The sequence below is a fragment of the Exophiala bonariae genome (genome assembly GCF_035927105.1).
Source record: "Exophiala bonariae strain CCFEE 5792 chromosome Unknown scaffold_49, whole genome shotgun sequence".
NCBI lineage: Eukaryota > Fungi > Ascomycota > Eurotiomycetes > Chaetothyriales > Herpotrichiellaceae > Exophiala > Exophiala bonariae.
The window spans coordinates 173-21,819 of NW_027042524.1; the positions used below are offsets into that span (position 1 = coordinate 173).

The following is a 21,647-nucleotide window of genomic DNA, read 5'->3' on the forward strand; positions in this document are numbered from 1 at the left end:
CGAGATGCCTAGACGAGGACACTGCGCCTGGCGAAGTCCAAATGGCGATAACTGCGAGAGTGGCGTGGCAATTACGCGTGGAAAAAGCCGTAAACCTTTGATGGAGGTATCTGGCAACGCAAGACTAAATCGTGTCAGAACTCGGTCAAAACTCACTCAATTTGGATGCGGTCTGTGTAATGTGCATCTATGTAGACGGAATAACTGTCGTGAGAAGTTTCATGGCCTTCTCTATAGTAATTAGGTAGTGGCATGCATTTGAATTACTTAGATTACTATAAAATGCATCGATCGCAATTTAGTTGGGGTTGCCAAGACCCAAAACGTGACCACCCGACGACTCATGGGATACCTATAATACCTCTTCTCGATCTACTCCTGCCGCCGCAACCCCTGTAGGGTCTCTTTCTGGTAGTGACTCGTCACATGATGAGGAGGAGGACTCTGTACGACCGAGCATTGAGGCGGAGGAGGCGCAGGAAGAGGAGGAAAACGCGGTGTTCACTCCACGAGGACAGTACTTTGGTGTAGGTGATTTGGCACGCGCCGCGCTGTTACAACCAACCAAATCAAACCGTGGCAACTCAGTGATGATGATGAATCGTTAACCGAGGTCCTAGGGTCACTAGGACCCTCTGCGCAAAGAGAGGTGGTTAGTAAAAAGACCAGTAAAAAGCGTAAAACCACGGAATCGCTAAATGATGTCTCACCAACAACAGAATACGACGAGAATGCCTGTCCCATAGAGATTTCTATGGACACTTACATCGGTAGGGCATTGCAGTACAGCGCCGACATCGCCGCGGCCTATTGGTCACAAATCAACAACTTTATAACGAGTGCTCGACTGCAAATAGCCAACAAATATTCCCGTAATGATGAGGAGCTCATTCCTGACCATTTTGGCGTGCGATTGACGATTAAGAGGAAGAGTAAAGTGCTCAAGACGATTAACTGTAGCACAGAGGAGCAGTATGAAAATTTCAAGAAGATTTGGTGGGAGAAAACTGCCACCAACAAGCCATTCGATCATCGGTTTTTGGAGGTCTCTGGAAAGGCGGTTTTTGAGTGGAAGGCACCTACGCCCGTGCCTGCGCCAGTAGAGAGAGTTGTAGAGGCACCAACGCGTCGTTCAGGAGGAGGAGGACCTACCAGGATGAGTGCCAGTCAGCGTCAACGCGTCAGTAATGCCAATGAAGCAATGGTAGAGGAGGTCCTGGCAGACTCACTCACTACAATCACTGCAAAGTGGGTTTGCCGCGTTGCCAGTTGTCCCAATAAAGGGGCCCTTTGCGCAGGAAACCTCCATGGCCATTTGGCCCTGTCGCTGCCTAACATAAAGAAATGGAATGCCCTTATAAAAAAGGGCGTGGCCAACACGGATGAGGTCCCAGGAGAGGTCCTTGGAGATGCCAAAGTGGCACGAGATCGCCACAAGTTACAGGATAAAGGACAAGGGATGCCTTTACCAGTAATGCCAGCGCCGATTTACTGCCAGTATTATTATGCCGGAGGAGTTGGTGGCAGTAGAGAGAGTGGAATGCCAGGAGGGTTTCCACCGCAAAATGGACCGCCGACAGCATTAGTTGGCACTGCGATTGCACCACCAAAAGAGCCTCAATCAAGCCCGCCATTTCTAGCAGGAGATGATGATGAGAACCTCCTCCTTTATTTGAGTTGGTTAGGCGTCAAATATCCACGCAACCGTGAGGAATTCGCATCGTTTGGTGACATTTTGGCGGGGGATGGATGGAGTTTCAGTGCCATTCGTGAGATCACCGATCTCCAGTTTGAGGCGATGAAAATCGCTCCAGGTTTCGTGCGCAAGATAAAGAAGCATTTGAAGGAGTGGGTGAGAGAAGGACATGCCGTAGAGAGTGGTAGTGGTGGCGCAGTGAGCTCTTGACCTCGCCGTCGCTGTTGATTGAGGTTAATTTTTTAAATTACGAGATATACCGCTAGGAAACACGTGATTTCCTAATACAGCCTATACTCGTACTAATCTTTGTATTGTAATTTAATTTACCACTTTATGACCAATGCCAAGAGTTTTGAGAGTCACATGACTATCAGAAATGCAACGTCAAAGGACCTCAGGAATAGATGCCATGGGGCCTTTACCAGCGATTTACGCAACGACGAGGTGGAATAAAGCTAACTCGCTTGGCGGATAATCTTTTCTAGTGGTGATCTACATAGAAATGTGTTCAAAGAAGAGTCGGAAAGCTTCGTTATTCATGAAACTGCATGCGTAGTGCTGAAATACCCCTTAAATCAAGAAATCAAATACTCGCCAGTCTTACGCACTCACCACGGCGCATTTAGCACTCATTTTAAAGACTCATCATTTACTCCCAATCCTCAATCACTCCGTAACCGCATTTCTTGAAATAACCTCTTGCTGTCGCCGTACTCGTAATGTAACTCATCGCTAGATGAATGATCCCCTCAAACCAATGCTCAAAGTCCTCCGCTAGGTCCCTGTTACGACGCAACCAGTCCTTCAACTCATGGAAAACCAGCTCGGTAGGGTTCAGATCCGGTGAGTAAGGAGGGAGGTACTCAACGACGACGCCGGCGTCGTGACAGATCTCCTCAATCCTCCCATTATGATGAATACTCGCATTATCAAGCAGGATGACTGAATTTGGCGCAGGAAAAGGACTCATCTTGCTCACGAGCTCCCTCATGAACCCCTCAAACCTCTCTCTATCGAATGAACCGTGGAAAACCTCATAATAAAGGATGCCGTCATGAGTAAGAGCTGGTAAAACACTCCAACGTTCACTCCTCCTTCCTACTCTTGATGCTCGACAGGGCACGCCGCGACGACTCCAACCGTACTTTCTCTCACTTGTCCTCTCATTTGTGGCCGATTCATCCACTGTTACAAGCTGATCCACGCTGTAATCGCGTGCCATACGGGCACGGAAGTGAGCTCTTAATTCCTCATCCTGGGCGCGGTGTACGACAAGCCCTAATCTCTTGCGGGTAAGGCCCATTTCCTTGAGTGTTTTACTCACTGTTGCAACACTGACATCTATTGCAAAATGCTCCATTAAATAATCGGCGATTTCACTCAAAAAGATGGTCTCATCCTCCTCCAACAATGCCACCAAAGCCTCCCTTGCCTCTCCATGAATTTTAGGACTCGGACCCTTTCTCCTGCGCGTCAAATCAAGGAGCAATTGAGGCGTTTTACGCAGTTGATTAACCTGTGAGACAAAAGAGGCGGAAACCCTGTTGAAGTGCGCGATTTTATTACCGGCAATGCCAGCTTCGAGCTGTAGGCGGATGAGGTCTCTAACCTCATCCGTGTACCGCAAATGAGACCCTCCTGACGGCATTTCACTGACATTCTATAGAGAACCGACGACGAGGATTACGATGCAACAATTACAGAATGACGAGGACTAATATTCATCGAGAAAGAGGAGGAACAAACTCACCGCCATTTACAGGCCAAAAAAGTTCATCACGATTCGGTTAAACCACGGATATTTGCCTACTCGAAAATCACAATACGCTACCAGGCCGCCAACCACGACGGGCGAAGCCGACCCAGCCAACCGCCAAGACGAGATCATGAGGGTACAAGGAGTTACAAGGAGTAATCAACCACACACAACCACATAACCACAACAACCACAACAACCACATAGTCACACAACCACACTCTATCATCACCATCGCCGGGATGGAGGTTGAGTATCCGACCGCCGAGTCTGCTGGTGTTCGAACTGCTTATCCCATGAGTCGTCGGCTGTTCACGTTTTTTCTTGGCGTCACCCCAACTAAAATACCATCGATGCATTTTATAGTAACCCAAGTAATTCAAATGCATGCCACTACCTAACTACTGTAGATAATGCCATGAAACTTCTCATGGCAGTTATTTCGTCTACAGAGATGCACGTTACACAATCCGCATCCAAATTGAGTGAATTTTGACCTTTTTCTGACCCGATTTGGTTGGTCATTGCCAGAAACCTCCAACAAGGGTTTACGCCTTTTTCCACGTGTGATTGCCACACCACTCTTGCAGTTATCGCCATTTGGACTTCGCCAGGCGCAATGCCTTCGTTTAGGCATCTCGATTGATGTATGATTCGAGTGGTAACGCGTCTTGGCTGGTGCAAGCGGCGGAGACGGTGATGGATCTTTCAGGGCGAATAGTTACGATATCAACTCGTAACGAAAGATCCTGTGGGAATCACGGGCCAGTAATGCATCAGGAGGATTGTAAGACCGCCAGATTAGGTAGGAATGCGGGAAGGGAGTGGCGCCCCTTTCATCTACGCCCACGATGGAGAACGGACTGGTCCCTGGTTCTCCTGCCCGACCGCAGTTCACGGTGTCAGTGTGAATTCAACAAAAGTAATCTTACATGAGCTTTGATGTGGTACTTGGGGACTAAAATTGCGCCGCTCGCTATGTAAATATGTTAACTCATTCAGCATGACCAATTCATATCGGAAAACGCCATCACTTTGGTGCCATTATAGAAAGCGAGGTCGAGATGCACGATCTATGGTAGTTCCTGAAAATCCTTCGTTTCTTTCAAGTGCCAGGGTATGACAAAAAGCTCCAACCAATTACAAACTCCGTTGTGCCCTGCCATCTTTTGAAAGCATATGTCCTGATGCTGACTATATAGTCCTTGAGCATTGAAATCGTCTTAGCTGCCAGGATGTGCTAATTCAGCGGGTGCGACTCGTAATGCTACCTGAGAATTCGGTCCCGGAGGCGGAGCATATAGCTCCCCGGGGAGGCTTGCTGGATCTTTGTATTCTTCCGGTCTGAATTGGGGATATCTTTGACCATATGGTAGGCTTCCTGGGGTTGATGGCGTCTTGCGCGGTCTCGTTCGACGGCTGAAAAAGAACCAGCCTACACCAACCCCAATGGCGACTGCCAAGGGGATACCAATTCCCAGTCCAACTTTTGCTCCAGTGCTTAGGCCGTCATTATCGACAGAAGCACTTGTGGCTGCATCTAGAGGAGGTGCTTCTGCACACTGCCAACTCCACTTCCAGGTCGAGGATCATAGGCATTCACTATACGATGAATCCGGGTCAACCGATCTTGATGCCATGACTAATGCTCCAGTGCCTGTGGACGACGACCTTGCTGCGTTCATGGCCGAGAGTGCGGTTATGCTTGTCAACGGAAATCCTCAAGACCATGATATACTCACGGATGCAGAGAATTTGCAGTCACAGGATCCACAACTTGAGATGGTTCAATCCATACCCGATGAGCATTTCAAGCACCCTGCAGGGTCTCGAACCATGTCCCTGGAAGCCTTGTATAATCTCCATTTAGGAAGTCCGCTATCACTGTTTGCGGGAAATGGATTCAATCTCGACCTCTGGTTGCAGACGAATAATATTTACAATCGAATCTTTGCCGTGTCCCCCAGAGATGCGTCTGAGGCGAGAATCTCAGATCGTGGCGTTATCTTCAAGGCGTTCGAACTCGGCTGGGATTTCCTGAGCCATAAGGAGCAAAATAATCCTGTGATACAAATCTTGCGATGCTACGATAATCTCGTCTCGAAATGTCTCGACCGGGTCAATCGGCTAGCTATTGCTTACAAGAATCATCTTCTAATTCAGGTACTATGGATTCCGGGTGCATGAGATTGTGGCTTAATTGCTAACAATTACAGTACTTCCTGAACCAAGATTTTAGAGTTCTAGAACGCATGCCGGCTTGGCAAAGGCCTGGGTAAGTGCCATCCGGGACTACCTGGAATAAGATGATGATCTCACCCTTCTACTAGATCTTACTGACGGATCTGCTTCCTCTAGGGGCACTAAAAGAGACAAGAAATACCCGATTTTGATCGACTTTTTTGCCTGGTAAATTGTGTTTCAATTGGTCATCCCTGCTGACTTGACTAACCTCTCTGCCTCAGGCCGGGACTGCGAGAAACGCTTATTCGAGGAAGTCTCCGTCTCGACGGCTCGAAGTTTTCCGCCGCCTACATGCGGGACTTTCGCTTCTCCTGGCCGTTCTCGCTTGAGGACACATATGAATACTTTCCCGCCACGGACACGTATGTCGCAAGCCCTCTATTCGAGCGGTATCACCGCGACCTCAAATTTTGGACGATGGAGGAGAGTTTCTTCTTGGAATTCCCTGAGTTTACTGGTGCTATGAGTGCCTCGAATAGCCGGCCACCCAGTGATTCACTTGGCGGCGCTTCCGCTTTTGAAACAACGTGGCTGCCAACATTGACGACCTAAGACAACTACCAACTGTCTTTAGAATACCTATTGATTTGGACTGGAGATTTGACGAGAAGCACGAGAATAAAATGGGGTTACATGCTCTTTTGAAAGGATGGGTGAGCGCGTCCTGGTTGGTCTTGGTCTGATGTTAGGGTGCGATCCTTCTTCAGCAGCCTTGATTTCCAGGCTTCTGGAAACTTTTTACAAAAAAAGCAATAGGTGACAGTCATCAAGCATGGCTCTAGAGAAATATGTGCGATATGCTTTCGGAGCCGTTTTCCATAGTCTTAATTGTATATAAGGGGGGACGCAACAGATGCCGCACTGGATAAATGGTTTGTACTGGAGAAGGACTTTGTGGAACTACAGAACGCGAATGTCGATAGGTACTGAGCCTTGGAACATCAAGAGACCTTGGACTGAGTCTCTCAAAATACCCCTTCTAGCCAACGCCATGTTTCAGTTGACATAGGCCCAACTTCCAAGCCAGTCTGAGCATCCAACACACAGTCGATATGTACCTGCATAGGACATTCGACGTCCATAACATTTGCACCTGCTTGTTTCAGGACCCGCCCAAGCTTGACAATATCATCCCTAAAGAGCTCGTAACTACCGAAAATATTCAGGATTTTTGACACCGGTATTTCTTTGAACCACGATGATGGTGCTTCTGCTGGCTCGGTGTAATTATTTCTTTCCTCTTCGGTGCAGAAGTCGGTGGCCCATTCATGCATTTGCTGCTTCATGTGGATATCACGTGTTTCATTGAGTGCGTAAGATTGGGAGCTGGACTTGAAATTGACCCATGCGGAAATGAGAAGTAGACCAGCAAGTGGCCTCGCAAGGTTCAGTGGTTGGATATCCGGGTGGCCGTGGCGCAGAATAGATATTAGAGCAAGGGCCATGTTGCCCCCACAGCTATCTCCGCCAACAATAACCTGAGGAATGTTGTAAGATTGCACAAAACATATGATAATCAAAAGCATTAGATGCCGACTTACATTTTCAGGACGATATCCAGTGGAGAGAACTGTTCGCAAGCCTTCCGTAGCTTGAATAAATTGGGTTGGATACTTCTTGGCCGTCGTCAACCCTGGCGTGCAGTATTAGCAATCCAAAGTTGCTTGCCTCACGAGAGGATCGTCGCCCACCATATTCCAGTAAAGCAACTCTAGTATTGTGTCCTTGAGACTTCAGCTTCTCGGCGCATTGACTAAGAAAGATTACATGCCCATCAAAGGCCGGCAGACCATAGCCACCACCTAGTGGACGATTAGAGCTGCCACCTATCCCAGTTGTTGGTGGGCATGACGAACCATGGAAGTAGAGTATCACCTTGTCAGCCGCTGTGCCGCCTATCCAATGAATCTTTGCGCCATCACTGTTGGGCACATCCTGCACTTCATGGCTCAAAGCCAAGAGACGAGCTCTGTTAGGAATTACGATGGCATCCGCAGTCGCTCCAGCTTTTGCAGTGTCTCGATTTGAGAACACCTCGCGAAGTGTAGTGTTGCGAGCTTCGTGGGCCTCAGACCTAGACATAACTCCTATAGATCTTCTGTTCATGAAACTACAGGATGGGAAGCTCTGCAAGATCCCACGCAATAGGGCCGTAACCAATGCAGCCAGATGCTGATATAGCCAGTACGGCTAGGAAAAAAGACGCTAAGATTACTCAGTATTGTTGAATCATGCGGGGCAAGCATTTCCCCAATGGACGAGAGCCGTGGGGTCTGTGATTTCTCCACTTACGCATCAAGATCCCTCCAATCGCATTCCCGTCAAAGAAAAGGAATGAGCTGGCTAGAGTTACGTTCCCTATCCGAGTGGTATGGGAAGTGCACAAGCTATATGCCTATGGAGGTACGACAGAGAGGGACCAATCTAGGAGGCTGAGCGGAATTCCCCGGAAGTAGTGATTTTGCAACAGCATACAAATGATAAACCAGCATTGCAACATCAGAACAGTCGGAAGCCTGCTGACCATCACAAGAATACACAGACAGAGGGAATGAGAAACCTTGAGAGCACCATGGCAGTAGCCGCTACCAAAAGTATGGTGACTGCCGAGGTTTGGGCAAGCGCCAACCAACCTGGCGACTCCTCCACAACTCTCCCTATGTACGAAGATCTGGCCTCGGAAACGTTTGCTGCTGCTGAGCCCGAAAGCTCGAAATCCGACCAGTCAACAGACGATAGTAAGCTCTGGTACTCCAAGACATTTCCACTCCAGTTGTTGATTACCACGCCAGCTTCCGTTTTGTACCAACTGTTACACTTAGGTGAGGCAAAGGTACTTTTTGCCAAACGCTCTTGGATCTCCCTATTGTATGCGTCTAACTTCGTCTGACGGGGAACAATTTTGAGCGTCTCTCCACGCTCGCGAGCTTTGGTTACTTCCAAAATCATTCTCGCCACGTACCTAGACTGCGCCTCGATCATAAGGATGATTGAATTATGGCCAAGGTTCGTATTCGGTCCGTAAAGCATAGCAAAATTTGGTAGACTGGCGGCTGTAATCCCCAGATAAGCCTGCACGCCTTGGGACCAAACTTGCTGGAGAGGACGGCCTCCAACACCAAACAACTTGGTGGGGGTCAAGAACTGGCCAGTACGAAAGCCGGTGGCGAGAATGATAGCGTCTAGCTTCAGTTCCTTGCCTCCTCTCATAATGCCACTGGGTGTGATTTTATGAATGGCGAGTGTTTCCAGATGCACGTTGGGGCGGTTCAAGGCGGGATAATAGTCATCCGATATGATGATGCGCTTGCACCCAGGTGGATAGTCCGGAGTAAGTACATTTATCAATTCTGGTTTCCGGGTCAACTGAGACTTTAACATAGCAGTGCTCGCGGCTATAATTTCGTTGTTCATGTTCGAATCCTCCACCACAGCTGCATCATAAAAGCTTTCCCTGAGGTCCATAAGTTGTGCTCTATACCGTCGACGCCAAGCAGGTATGTACTTGTATATCGCCTGTCTGCTTTTGGTAATAGCTTGGTCTGCTCTTGGCACAATCCAGTTCGGTGTGCGCTGAAAGACGGTAAGGTCTTTCGCGACTTTGGCGATCTCGGGCACGATTTGGGCCGCTGTTGCTCCGTTGCCTATGATTGCAACTCGTTTTTCATCCATTGGATTGTTCTAGTTCCGTCTGGCAGAGTGCATCAGTCCCTTGGAAGCCGGTTAATCCCTCAATTTCAGGCCAGTACGGCTGATTCAGTTGTCCCACGCAGCTGATCAGGAAATCGGACTTGACATTATATCGATCCCCAAACTCTGCAGCCTTGCCCCCAGTTACACGAACAGCAGTTTGCCACTGTTTGTCTTTCTCTTGCCAGTGCGCTTCATCAACTTCAGTATTGAAGCGGATATGACGGTAGAGTCCCCATTTCTGTGCTACACCGATAAGGTACTGATGGATTTCCTCCTGCCCTGGGTATTCTCGGGACCAGTTCGCATTTGGCTCGAAGGACAGCGAATAAAGTTGACTCCACACTTGAATGTGTTAGATTAGAGCCCTAGAAGAACTTTCCGGTAGCTTCCTGCTCACCATCACAGCAGCATCCCGGATACTTGTTATCGTTCCAAGTTCCTCCGACTTGGTTTGCTTTCTCGATAATAAGCAATTACGCGTTCCGTTGAAACGAATGAGATCTATCGCTGCACAAAGCCCTGTACACTGTTAGACATCGGCAATGGCAAGACTGGGCCTTGGAATGTTACTCACCTGAAATCCCGGCGCCAATGATTAGTACTGCAGGGTCTTTGATATGGCCGCGGTCCCATTGAGGAGCTGTCACGTTTGACGCCATTTATGGACCGGAAGACAATGCAATTCAAGAACTTTCGAGTAGCAAGTTGCGATAATGCTTGAGGTTGAATGCCAAACCCTGGGTGCGCCTCAGTCTTCAAATGTTTGAAAGTTAAGGCAAGGGAAGTGAGTTCAGAATGTCTGAAAAAGAAGCAAAGCCTGATTCACTAGAAAGCGATAGTGCCAAGACAGGGATTCCTTGACTGATGTCTGATTCGGGCCTTGAGACGCCTAAAGAGATTGGGTGATTTTCCAAATACAGATCAAAGAGTCAGAGATGCGAATGGGTCATGATGGCCCAATGAATGCAGAGCACTTCAGATTGTGGCGAAGAAATGTAGTGAGTGCCAAGGGACAATCCGTTGTATGCTGGTCATTACTCCTCGAGTCAGAAATTTTGACAACGATTTCGTGGGTAAGAAATCTAGTCTTCCATCTTTAATAGCGCTACGCGAGACCTAGTTCAGTAATCCGAACAGTGATTTTTGATACTTTCAAACGAAATTTCAATTTGTCATAAACAAATATACCAGCAGCCCAAATACCAGGATGGGCAAAAATGGGGAGTTTACCATACCAAAATTCTGCAAGGCTGGAGTGATGTATGATGAAGGCCCTGGTTGCTATGTGAAAGTAGAAGATGTCCCAGTCCCAGAACCAGGTACAGCACCAACAGTTGCATCGCCCGAATGATATGACTAAATCTCTCCTTTCAGGTCCCGACGAATTATTGTTGAGATTAAACATAACCGGTCTCTGCTTTTCCGATCTACATTACATGATGAACGATTTGGCACTTCCGAAGATGAGCGACTTCGGCGTGAGATCGCCAGGCCACGAAGGGGCGGGAGTGGTAGTGAAACTTGGTGGCAACGTGAAGGGGTGGAGTGTTGGTGACCGCGGAGGTGTCAAGCCGCTTTGGGACACATGTGGAAGTTGTAGGCTTTGCTGGGGTGGACAAGAGACCCATTGCCGCAAGGGAGTCTTCACAGGTCTACAGTGTCCTGGTAAGTCTAAGAAAATTTCTAGGGATTTCGTATCGACTGACGATCTCAAGGAACATACCAACAATACATTCTTAGTCCGGCGAAATACACGACTAGGATCCCTGAGGGGGTTTCCGACGAGCTGGCAGCAGTAAGTGTTCAATTTCCTAATCTGCAATGGGACCTTAAAGTACTAATTCCAGGAGCCTATCATGTGCAGTGCCTCAACAATGGTTCAAAGCCTCGAAGCTTCGGGTCTTAGACCGGGTAACTGGGCTGTATTTCCTGGTGGAGGTGGTGGTGTGGGAATACAAGGTATTCAACTTGCAGCTGCCATGGGATTTCGTCCAATAGCAATCGATACTGGGCCTGCTAAGCGCGAACTGTGCCTCAGGTTGGGTGCAGAAGCATTTGTCGATTTTAAAGAAACAACTGACGTGACTCAAAGGGTGATTGAGATCACTGACGGAGAAGGTGCGCATGGCGTCTTTGTGACGGCGCCTCAGGCATACGCGAATGCGATCTCTTACACCGGCTCACGGCCGGGGTCTTGTGTAATGTGCATCGGACTGCGTGAGTTTACCATCCCATTGTTACCTACAAGGGGACTTACACACTCTAGCGGCAAGTGATACTGTCATACTCGGAGCAGATCCGGCGAAGTACGTACTACAAAACTTCAGTATCTCTGGGACAGTGGTGGGCTCCATGATGGACACCGAGAAGGCATTGGATTTTGCGCGGCGCGTGAGTCTAGCCCATTTCCACACTATTATCTGTGTTCGATTGAACTAATACTTGGCTTTAGGGCAAACTAGAGCCGATTTATGAAACATTTTCCATCGACAAACTACCCGAGGCTCTTGCAAAACTAAAGGCAGGTCAAGTGGCTGGGCGTGTAGTCATAGATTTTAATCAATGAAATATCGGAAGAGGCAAACTCCAGACTCTTTGTGGTCCTCAAGTTCAATGAGCATGCATATCTCTGAAGACGTAGATCTAAAGCACAGAACACAAAAGTGCTCTCCACTTTCTTTCCCAGTGGCAACTCAATTCCCGACGGACGCCACACGCGAGAGACTTTCCTGCCTAAACCTCCTACTCACGAAATTATCACGGAGTCAGAGAATATGAATACCACGTCCATTTGTTCCAAAGGCCGAGGCAAAAGGTATAGAATTTGGGCAGACATCCTAACTAGCCAACAATCCAATGAATTGTGGCAAAGGCCGGGTAAGATTTCAACTGTCAGCTTTCGTGACTCGCTTGCCGTGGTCGCCACTCACCATAGATGTTTAGATAACGACTCTTACTCTAATGCTTTTCGTGTCTGGCACTGACTTTGCTTTACACACGACCAGTCGTGGAAATGGGTAGTATTGCTGAGAACAATTCTTCTGCTGGCCTGGCCATAGAAGCCAGGGGCACTCGCCCAATCCGCATATGCGTGAGTTGATGTCTGCTACTGCACAGTTATTTCACTAACAGCATGATAGGGCGCATCTGGGTCAGTATTCGATCGACGGGCAATCTTCGGAAACATGGTCAACTCCTCAGAACCTATCGATCTGATCATTGGAGATTGGATGTCTGAGGGAAATATGCCAGCATGTTCGACCAGAAAACTCGCAGGTATACCAAATCTCTGTTATGCAGTCGGAATGGTTTACTGACGGGCTCTCACCAGGCGAACCAGGGTTCGAAGCCTCTTTTCTGGAAGTTCTAGAGCCCGTCCTCCCCAAAATCGCCGAACGGGGCGTCAAGGTGGCAGTAAATGCGGGAGGGTCTGACGCGCAGCTCCTGGCAACCATCGTGCAAAAGTTATCGGACCAGCAAAACCTGGATTTAATAGTGGCTTGGGTTTCTGGAGATGATGTGTTTGAACAGGTAAACAAACACCTCACCAGTGGCAAGGCAGTTCTCAATAGTATCGATACTGGAGAACAAATCTCGGATTGGAAGTTCAAACCGGTGGCTGCTCAAGCATATTTGGGTGCTTTTGGGGTGGCTAAAGCGTTTGAGTTAGGGGCAAATATAGTCATATGTGGACGAGTGGCCGACGCAAGCCCAACCATCGGCGGGGCTATCTGGTGGTACAATTGGACCAGAGACAATCTTCAAGAACTGGCGTTCAGCTTGGTCGCAGGTCATCTCGTAGAATGCTCTACCTACATTACAGGCGCCAACTTTTCCGGTTTCAAAAGCATTCCTAGGAGTGAAGATCCCGGTCTCCCAATTGCAGAGATCCATTCAAACGGAGAGTTCGTTATCACAAAACTTACGGGAAGTGGGGGAGCAGTCACCACTGAGACGGTCAAAGCCCAGCTTCTCTATGAGATTCAAGGACCATGGTATGTTTACTACCCACTATAAGCCATGATCTTGACCTGATTACCATTCTTATAGGTATTTCAACTCTGATGTCACCGCAGTTTTGGATGAAATCAGAATTGATCAACTTGAACCTGATGTTGTCGCTATCAGCGGTATAACAGCTCTCCCTCCTCCTGTGACGACAAAGGTTGGCATTTCTGGGGTTGCTGGATACTCTGCAGAACTCCACTGGGCAATTGTGGGCCTCGATGTACAAGCTAAAGCAAAGATGATAGAGTCTCATCTCCGTCTCAGTCTCGGAGAAGAGCGAATCAAGAAACTCTCACTGTTGAAATTCACCACAAACGGTACTGCAGCAGCTAATCCCCGTCGACAAAATGACGCAACAGTAGATTTCCGAATCTTCGCACAAGCACAAAATGAAGAGGATTTATCGACGGAGAACTTCATGCGGCCTGTGTGGGACATTATTATGTGCACGTGAGTTGCGTCTATCCTTATCACGAGTCGTTTTGCTAACATTGGTTCCAAGATATCCTGGAGCGACGCCACATGCGGTAAGCGGGTTTATTCTCTCATTCTAATTCAGTCGTCTGATGATTTATAGGCTACAAATGCGGGACTTCCACGACCTTGGTTTGAGTACTGGGTGACCTTGCTTGATCAAGCCGAGGTCAGACATGTTGTTCATCTTCCCAACAACCGATGCATCGAAATTCCACCACCTACCAGAACTAGAACGTACCCCTTACAGCAGCCTTCTTACGATCCCACGAATCCGACCGATCTTTCTACTTTTGGGGAGACTGTCGAGTGTCCTATTGGCTTTATCGTGCATGCTCGCTCAGGTGATAAAGGTTGCAATGCCAATGTTGGGTTCTTCGTCCGATACGAGGATGAATATGAGTGGCTTCGCAGTCTGTTGACGATTCAGAAAATGAAGCAGCTACTACGGGACGAGTACTCAGGCAATGCTATCGACCGATTTGAATTACCAAACATTTGGGCAGTTCACTTCGTATGCCATCAACATCTGGATCGAGGAATTAATTCCTCTAGCACTTACGATATACTCGGAAAGAACTTGGGAGAATTTCTTAGAGCGCAACATGTTGCAGTTCCCACAAGATTCTTGGACAGAGGGAGAATATAGGTCGTGTATAGCTGTTGCCCCAATCAGAGCAAGGCGCATGGAATTCCGGTTTAGTAAAGCCCATTTCAGTGGTAGCTGCGGGCCGCTTGGACATTAGCTACGACCTCAAGATATATCCCCTAAACCGCCACGTGAGGCTATCTAGAGATTGAAGGGGCGCCCTTCGCAAAGCACTTTATGAAAAACGTGATCTTAAAGTCGATCTCAGAAAACTACTGAATATGCCAACACTGAAGTATTTTCTCCTTCGGAGTGGTCCTCGCTCAGGTACAGCCATCGAGGATGTGAAAAGCACTTTACCACTGTCCGGTTCAAGGCCCAAAGCCATAATGCCAATTCAGAGAGAAATCGGGGCTCTGCAAGTAGTTGCGCATCAATTTTTGTAATGATATCCATAGGTTCCCTGAGCCTCGCCAACTAGCTGCCTGGGCTGACCTTCCGATGCTCCTTCGCAGCGATAGAAATACCGTAGGTAAGCCTCGGCCTCTTAGAGTATCGGAGTCCCATTTACCCTCTTTGGACACCCCACTTGTTCTAGCTCGGGTGTATATAGAGATGCTTTCGGCTTCTCGAGAGAGACTCGACCAATTCATTGGACCATGGTCTTAATTCGGCAGATTAGGTATCATGAGTACAGATCTGGCACAGTCTGGCCGAATTAAGCGGCAAACGGCCAGTCCACTCCCGAGCATGGATCCTCATTCCCCGCACCATCAGCTGCGAGTCAGCAGACATGACTAAATGTTCCGGCATACTTTGTCCACCCCAGCTAACCAGTCTCTTTTGTGCAAACAGTCCGTTGAGGTGAACCTCGACAAGAACCACGTCCATTTAAATTATTTCGTTCTGAATTTTCCGGCCAAACATTTCCCAGATTGAGCTTCAGTAACAAATTCCTACTGCGGATATGAATCCTAAGTCTCAGTACGGTTCCGTAGCCACGGAGGCGTACAGAATTCTTGATACGAAGTTACTGCATAATAAAAGTCTCCAGATTCCTGCTTCAATCGTGGACCGATTGTCAACAGTCTCATTTACGCCTGCAGATACACCCCCGATCATCCCAACCCCGTGTAAGATATCGGAGTCTGCTTCTGCTCTATGGGCTTTGGTTGGGCTGTTCAGTGCCAAAATCTATGAAGACAGATATGGGGCTGGCTCGCAGAAGGTTGAGGTCGATGTTCATCAAGTTACACTGTTCCCATTTTCGGCATTCTTACTGGAAATAGGTGGTAAAGGGATGTGGGACATCAGTCTCCGAGACCGCACTCGTCATATGGATCTCGGAAATTTTATGGAGCCTTACAGAGCTTTGGCTACGAATGTGTACAAGGCTCGCGATGGTCGTTTCTACCATCTTCATGGTGGTTTAAATCAGACAGCGATCTTGGATATGCTAGGATTGCCTCAAACACGACCTGACCTCTCTGCGAAGGATGCTGTCATCATCAAGGAAATATATGCGAAGGCGATCGCGCAACACGACAGCAGATGGCTAGATCTCGAAGCCAATGAGTTCTGGCGCCAGGCAGGCACCATCTGCTACACCGCCGAGGAGTTCAGGCAAACTCCACATGGCAACGCTTCGGCGAACAGCCCGTTGTATGAAATCTACAACGTTCAGGAAGATCTGCCAGCTACTGCGTGGCCTCCTGCTCAAGCTCACAAGAAGAAACCTTTAACAGGAATTAAGGTGCTTGATTTGACCCGAGTGATTGCTGGCCCGACCATATCAAAGACTCTTGCTCTACTCGGCGCCGACGTGCTACGTATCTCATCCAAAACCGTGCCCGAACCCTCGAGCATCATCTTTGATATGCAAATCGGTAAAAGAGATACCAGCCTCAACTTGAAGTCGAAAGAAGGAAAGTTAGCTTTCCGAACCTTAGTTGAGGAAGCCGACGTTATAATTGATGGCTACCGCCCTGGGGCGTTGGAGCGAATGGGATTCGGCCGTAAGTGGGTACATGAAATGGCGCGGAGGCGTGGAAAAGGAATTGTTTATGCAAGAGAAAACTGTTATGGATGGGTGGGCGAGTGGAGCCATCGGTCTGGCTGGCAGCAGATCAGTGACTGCGTAAGTGCATTGTGGTTTATTATGTTGTGATTACCCCGCGATTGATTATGTATATGTGGATATCTTGCTCAACCCAGTACTGATTCAGGACATGGAACAGGTAACTGGAGTTAGCTGGGAACAGGGCAAATTCTTGGGATTGGATGAGCCGGTAGTGCCACTCCTACCAAATTCAGATTACCAGTAGGTCGTGCACCAGTTGTCAGAATGGATTGGATCTAGACCCGGGGCTAACAAGGGCTCATTTGCGCCAGAACTGGGGTGGTAGGAGCGGTCGCTATCCTCCAAGCACTCGTGCAACGTGCAGAGACTGGTGGGGATTACAACGTGGATTTGTCGCTGAACCAATTCAATCTCTGGTACTTGGGTCTTGGTCTACACGATGCTCACACGGGCCTCCAACTCCTTGACAAACACCCAAATTTCAAACCACGACATGATAGTGAGGTTTTCCTGCTCCTCGACATGACTAGACGAACATGTACAGAGGCGACTGGAACGGAGAAGGGTGACTTGTTCGATCCCGATCGATGGACAAATGGAGAGATCAACTGGGGTATAGTTGGTGAGAAAGCGCGCTACCTTGACTGGACACGATTTATGACGTTTCAGTCTGCTTCTGGTGAGGATGATGATCTTATACTGTCCTTCGACCATGGATCTTGCCTGCCTGGGAGTCATGAGCCCACGTGGTCGACTGTCTCATAGATTGTGTAGGGCAAGTAACTTTCTACAGCATTTCTGAAGATCACTTCCCCAATGAATTAGTCGAAGGGATTTCCTCAACGCTCTCGTTAATGCCAGAATTAAGAAATACGGGTCCGTGGATAGTCCGACGGTCACTAAGAATAATCTTGGCAGCTCCTTCGACTCCAAAATCTACAGCCCAAGTTAGAGAATCTGCATTTAATTTGTCATTGGTCGTTTGCCGCATTGATGGCTGTTAACGGCCATCGACGAGGAGGTGCAGAGCAACATCCATTCTTGTCCCCTGCTAAGTTTCCTGCCTCCATATTGAATTTCGGATCAAAGCGCTGCGCAGTGCAGTACAACATCTTATGGCGTCCGTGTAACCTTTTTGAAGGACTTCTTTCACACTTACTGAGTCAGATTTAGTGGCTGATATAGGTGTTTGCAACGGAGCCTAATTGTCATCGAAAGAAGTCTCTTGGGAGCAACTGAGTCACATCCAGTGGCATAGGACATGGTGAATAGGCTGCCATAGTTGAAACAAACACCCCGATCAATGAGTTTGTCGATTTTTTTTTTCACCGCGCAGGTCAATGTCAAACGTATCTGACAAATGAATCTGAGTCAGAACAAAATGCTCCATCCGAAATGCCCATTGGTTGGGAGCTTTCGCCAGCGGGGCGCAGTTCTAGATTTGCCCCAGACATGGTGACTGGAAAAGCCCCATGCTCTACTTGGTCAATAGCATTGTATGCCTCGCTCCTAGGCTCGACAGACTCTCTAGTAAGAAAGGTGAAAGTTTTTGCACCAGTTCCGGCCAATTGTCTGTCCAAGCATTCACCATCCTACCCAAGATGCCTAGCGCTACAAAGCCACTACATCGAATTCTAGCACAGCCACATTCGACACGTGTCCCATGGCGAGTGGTCTGTATCGGTGCTGGTGCATCCGGGCTATATTTCGCTCGACGTTGTGAGCAACGAATGGAGGATTACGAGCTGGTGATTTATGAGAAAAACAACGAGATTGGGGGAACTCGGTAGGAGAGTATGGGTCGGATAGTCTGAGTTCTAAGCAGAGTATTGATTTGCTGTCCAACAACTATCCTAGTTGTGCATGTGATATTCCATCGCACATCTACTGCTACAGCTTCGAGCCAGTGAGCGATCCATCTAATTCTAAACCCAGTCACAGTGGTTTTGGGCCTCGAGTAGCATTTACAGAATCCAAAATACTCTTCATACTATGCCGGCAACAAGGAGATTTTGGAGGACTTCAGAGGTGATCAGATACAAGCTTCGAGCTCCCCTTTGGTCAAGTCTAACTCTGAGAAAAGATTATTGCGAGAAATTCGACCTTCGGAGATACATTCAGCTCGAATAAAAGTGGTCAACGCGGTCTGGAACGACGAGAGAGGTATCTACGAGATAGAAGTAAAACGGAAGAATGGCACAATACTGAAGGACTGGTGCAATACCTTGGTCAACTGTTCGGGAGTACCCATAGACATTGGCAGTACGTACTCTTGTGTACTTGTGGTGTAATTTGTATTCCTGACTTCCTGCACCAAGACTGCGACTTTTTTGTTCGCATAGTCGAGATTATGATCCCACTGTGCTGAGTGTGTGACTTCACCCTTGAATTTTTGCAGTCCCGGAATGGCTGGCCCTACACTCTATTAGTGCACTATTCAGGGCTTTGAGATATAGTATTTACAAGCCCACTCAATCAGTGTCCTTGCTAAGATATCCGGTAATTGCGCGCTCACTCGAGGTTTTTATCAGAAATCCTGTTTGGATCACCCCTAAGTGGGGGCAGTCAGCAGTGCTGAAGTGTCCAACTGACAATCCATTTGTTCAAGACTTGCTTATCCGAGGGAACCAACCACATAGCTTCACAGAGCAAGAGCAGCAGAAGTTGGCCGAGGATCCCGAACTATTGCTGACCTTCCGAATTCTCTTGAGGTTGGCGTTTGCGAAGCGCTGGACGCCTTCAAGTACGGTTTGAGAAGCAGAAGGCTGTATTCGCCTTCGTAACAGAACAGATGCGCATAGCATTGGGAGACAACGAAGAGTTAAAAAAAGCTTATTCCCAAGTTTCCTGTCGGATGCCGTAGAGCTACTCCAGGTAGGAGCATAAACTCCTTCTCTACAAATGAGTGCCTAACACATAGTTTAGGTGCAGGCTACCTCGAGTCTCTCGTTTCAGAAAAGACACGAGTCGTCTTTGACCTATCGCAGAAATCACTGAGGATGGAATCAAGACAGAGCATGGAGAATTACATCATCTTGATGTGATCATTTGTGCAACAGGCTTCAAGGTTGGATTCCGACCATGGTTTGAAGTCAATGGAAAGGATGGAAGAGATCTCGCGGAAGAATGGGATCCTGATCCAAGGTTTGATGATTTCCTCAACGTTTATATTGACCGACTGACCCTTCCATCAGTTGCTACCTCGGCATTGCAGCGCCAGGCTGCCCCGAACTATTTCTTAGGACTCGGACCTCGTGGGCCTTGGGGCAATGAAAGCGTGGTTGTATTGGTATGTCGTATGATTGAAGCAGTGAAGCAGGAGACTGATGCCAAATAGCTTGAGCAAAACCTCGATTACTTCATATCTATGATGATCAAGATGCAATCACAGGGCATCAAGTCAGTTATGTCTAGTCAGCGAGCAACCGACAACTTTGCAGCGCACGCTGATGAGTGGTGAGATATTCTACGTAGCTATGTCCGAAAATGGAACTCCAACACTAATGTGATACAAAGGCATACAGATTCGGTTTGGAACCAAGACTGCATGAGTTGGTGCAAGCGAAGTGGTCCTAGAAGTAAACCATATCATTGGTGTGGTACTGTAAGTATGCCGACTAGGATACCGAGAAAGATCACTAACGCGCTCCTTACTCAGACTCCATCCTGCTTGAATGCCATGTCTACCATCAGGTACGAAGACTACGAATACTGTTACAGATATGGGAATCGATTTGCTTATGTTGGTAATGGCAAATTCTCTATCCTAAGAAATAGAAATTAACTCACCTGATGCCATATATTCGACTTGCAGACACTTCATTTGAGGTCAAATAGAGATAAACAATATTCATTTGCAGGTACCGGTTTCGAAATCTGCGAAATTGACTGCGACTCCACCCTATGTTTTAGATGTCCAGATATAAATTCCAACTATGGTTGACAAGTTCAATCCTCGCCTACTCCCTTGCAAGATTACTTACGTCGAGCTCCATTTGATCGAAATGGGAATACTCTGGCAGTTGTCGTCTCGGAATGTCAGATATCATCGTCGGCGATTTCAAGTACTATCTAGCCGTGGAGCGAGATGGCCTTGTTCCCTTTAAGCCCCCTCCGTCTGGCAATATTTAGATGTGTCTACTGGAGATTTCAGACGAGCTTCGTGTTGCTCAAGATGATAGACGATAGGGTGTATCAATAAGAATTGTTACATTGCGGTCTAACCATCCAACGCATACTAGTCGATTCACTGGACTAGAAGGAAATACATTTCTTGAGCAAGTCTAAAGTGCAAACGCAGTGCACTGATTCCACCGGAATGCAATGGCGTGACATAAAGCCGTGGGTCGATCGCAAATTATTGGCATCTGCAGCCATGGATAGAATATGGATGGCCAGAGAGAGAACAGCGCTCGATGGGATGTAGATATCTAGAATATTAATTATCGTTCAATATTATTCTTTAAAATTTATTCATCACCCTAATCTCAATTGTCATTCAGATTGGTTTGACTTCTAGTTCAGCTTGGAACGCGGACCGCATCTTTTCTTTTCTAGGGCCATCCTTAGCGAGTGCTTCTTTTTGAAGTTCGAGCTCCTGTTTCCAATTATCCCTTTCAATGCATTTTTCTCCTCAGGTTTCATGAGTTTCTGTGGTGTATCTTAACACGATTGTTGAGACGCATCATTTTCGCGTTTTTCGCGCCTTCCCTCTTCGAGGAAGTTATGTACCCTCGTTAAGTCTTCCCGGGGTTGCGTAATTGCCAGCGTTACTTCTTGAGATGTTCGAGATATTTTCTTCGAACTGCCGAAGCAGGTCTGTGATGTGCGATATCTGCCCCGGCTCCTTTTGCCGGGAGGAATCGATCACTGTCACCAAACTCTACACTTCTGCCCATATACATTGAATGGCAATGTCACGGCTCTAATTGTGAGTACTTTTCTCAAGACCACGCCTTATCAGTCTATATTCGGTCCTATTTCTCACAGACTACCTCTCATATCCCAGCGTCCATGGCTAGATATACTGCTCCACCTCTTCCAAGTGAACATCAGCAGTAAGCAGCAAGGATATCTCATCTTCCTACCTCCACTCCATCACAAC

The 21,647-nt window shown here is 47.8% G+C and overlaps 8 protein-coding genes across 8 annotated transcripts; 6 read left to right on the top strand and 2 right to left on the bottom strand.

Annotated features, from left to right (window-relative positions):
- Positions 1-754: 754 nt before the first annotated feature.
- LTR84_010742 (uncharacterized protein) lies at positions 755-1,906 on the top strand (the record flags this gene model as incomplete). The annotated part of the gene is made up of 1 exon (XM_064854276.1): positions 755-1,906. One exon carries the CDS (start codon positions 755-757, stop codon positions 1,904-1,906), a length of 1,152 nt encoding a protein of 383 aa, XP_064700122.1.
- A 2,998-nt stretch (positions 1,907-4,904) lies between these two features.
- On the top strand, positions 4,905-6,251 carry LTR84_010743 (uncharacterized protein; the record flags this gene model as incomplete). Its single annotated transcript, XM_064854277.1, has 4 exons — positions 4,905-5,618; positions 5,672-5,730; positions 5,814-5,864; positions 5,921-6,251. 4 exons carry the CDS (start codon positions 4,905-4,907, stop codon positions 6,249-6,251), a joined length of 1,155 nt encoding a protein of 384 aa, XP_064700123.1.
- A 413-nt stretch (positions 6,252-6,664) lies between these two features.
- Positions 6,665-7,781, bottom strand: LTR84_010744 (uncharacterized protein; the record flags this gene model as incomplete). The annotated part of the gene is made up of 4 exons (XM_064854278.1): positions 6,665-7,177; positions 7,241-7,332; positions 7,391-7,501; positions 7,556-7,781. The coding sequence occupies 4 exons, from the start codon at positions 7,779-7,781 to the stop codon at positions 6,665-6,667; spliced, it is 942 nt and encodes a 313-aa protein (XP_064700124.1).
- A 444-nt stretch (positions 7,782-8,225) lies between these two features.
- LTR84_010745 (uncharacterized protein) lies at positions 8,226-10,051 on the bottom strand (the record flags this gene model as incomplete). The annotated part of the gene is made up of 4 exons (XM_064854279.1): positions 8,226-9,380; positions 9,469-9,702; positions 9,790-9,911; positions 9,967-10,051. The coding sequence occupies 4 exons, from the start codon at positions 10,049-10,051 to the stop codon at positions 8,226-8,228; spliced, it is 1,596 nt and encodes a 531-aa protein (XP_064700125.1).
- A 548-nt stretch (positions 10,052-10,599) lies between these two features.
- On the top strand, positions 10,600-11,958 carry LTR84_010746 (uncharacterized protein; the record flags this gene model as incomplete). Its single annotated transcript, XM_064854280.1, has 6 exons — positions 10,600-10,711; positions 10,767-11,057; positions 11,108-11,187; positions 11,240-11,609; positions 11,659-11,783; positions 11,845-11,958. The coding sequence occupies 6 exons, from the start codon at positions 10,600-10,602 to the stop codon at positions 11,956-11,958; spliced, it is 1,092 nt and encodes a 363-aa protein (XP_064700126.1).
- Positions 11,959-12,405: 447 nt separating this feature from the next.
- Positions 12,406-14,523, top strand: LTR84_010747 (uncharacterized protein; the record flags this gene model as incomplete). Its single annotated transcript, XM_064854281.1, has 6 exons — positions 12,406-12,483; positions 12,533-12,668; positions 12,724-13,387; positions 13,443-13,850; positions 13,903-13,927; positions 13,978-14,523. The coding sequence occupies 6 exons, from the start codon at positions 12,406-12,408 to the stop codon at positions 14,521-14,523; spliced, it is 1,857 nt and encodes a 618-aa protein (XP_064700127.1).
- A 907-nt stretch (positions 14,524-15,430) lies between these two features.
- On the top strand, positions 15,431-17,308 carry LTR84_010748 (uncharacterized protein; the record flags this gene model as incomplete). Its single annotated transcript, XM_064854282.1, has 3 exons — positions 15,431-16,600; positions 16,701-16,783; positions 16,855-17,308. The coding sequence occupies 3 exons, from the start codon at positions 15,431-15,433 to the stop codon at positions 17,306-17,308; spliced, it is 1,707 nt and encodes a 568-aa protein (XP_064700128.1).
- A 2,136-nt stretch (positions 17,309-19,444) lies between these two features.
- LTR84_010749 (uncharacterized protein) lies at positions 19,445-19,880 on the top strand (the record flags this gene model as incomplete). Its single annotated transcript, XM_064854283.1, has 2 exons — positions 19,445-19,448; positions 19,531-19,880. 2 exons carry the CDS (start codon positions 19,445-19,447, stop codon positions 19,878-19,880), a joined length of 354 nt encoding a protein of 117 aa, XP_064700129.1.
- Positions 19,881-21,647: the final 1,767 nt, after the last annotated feature.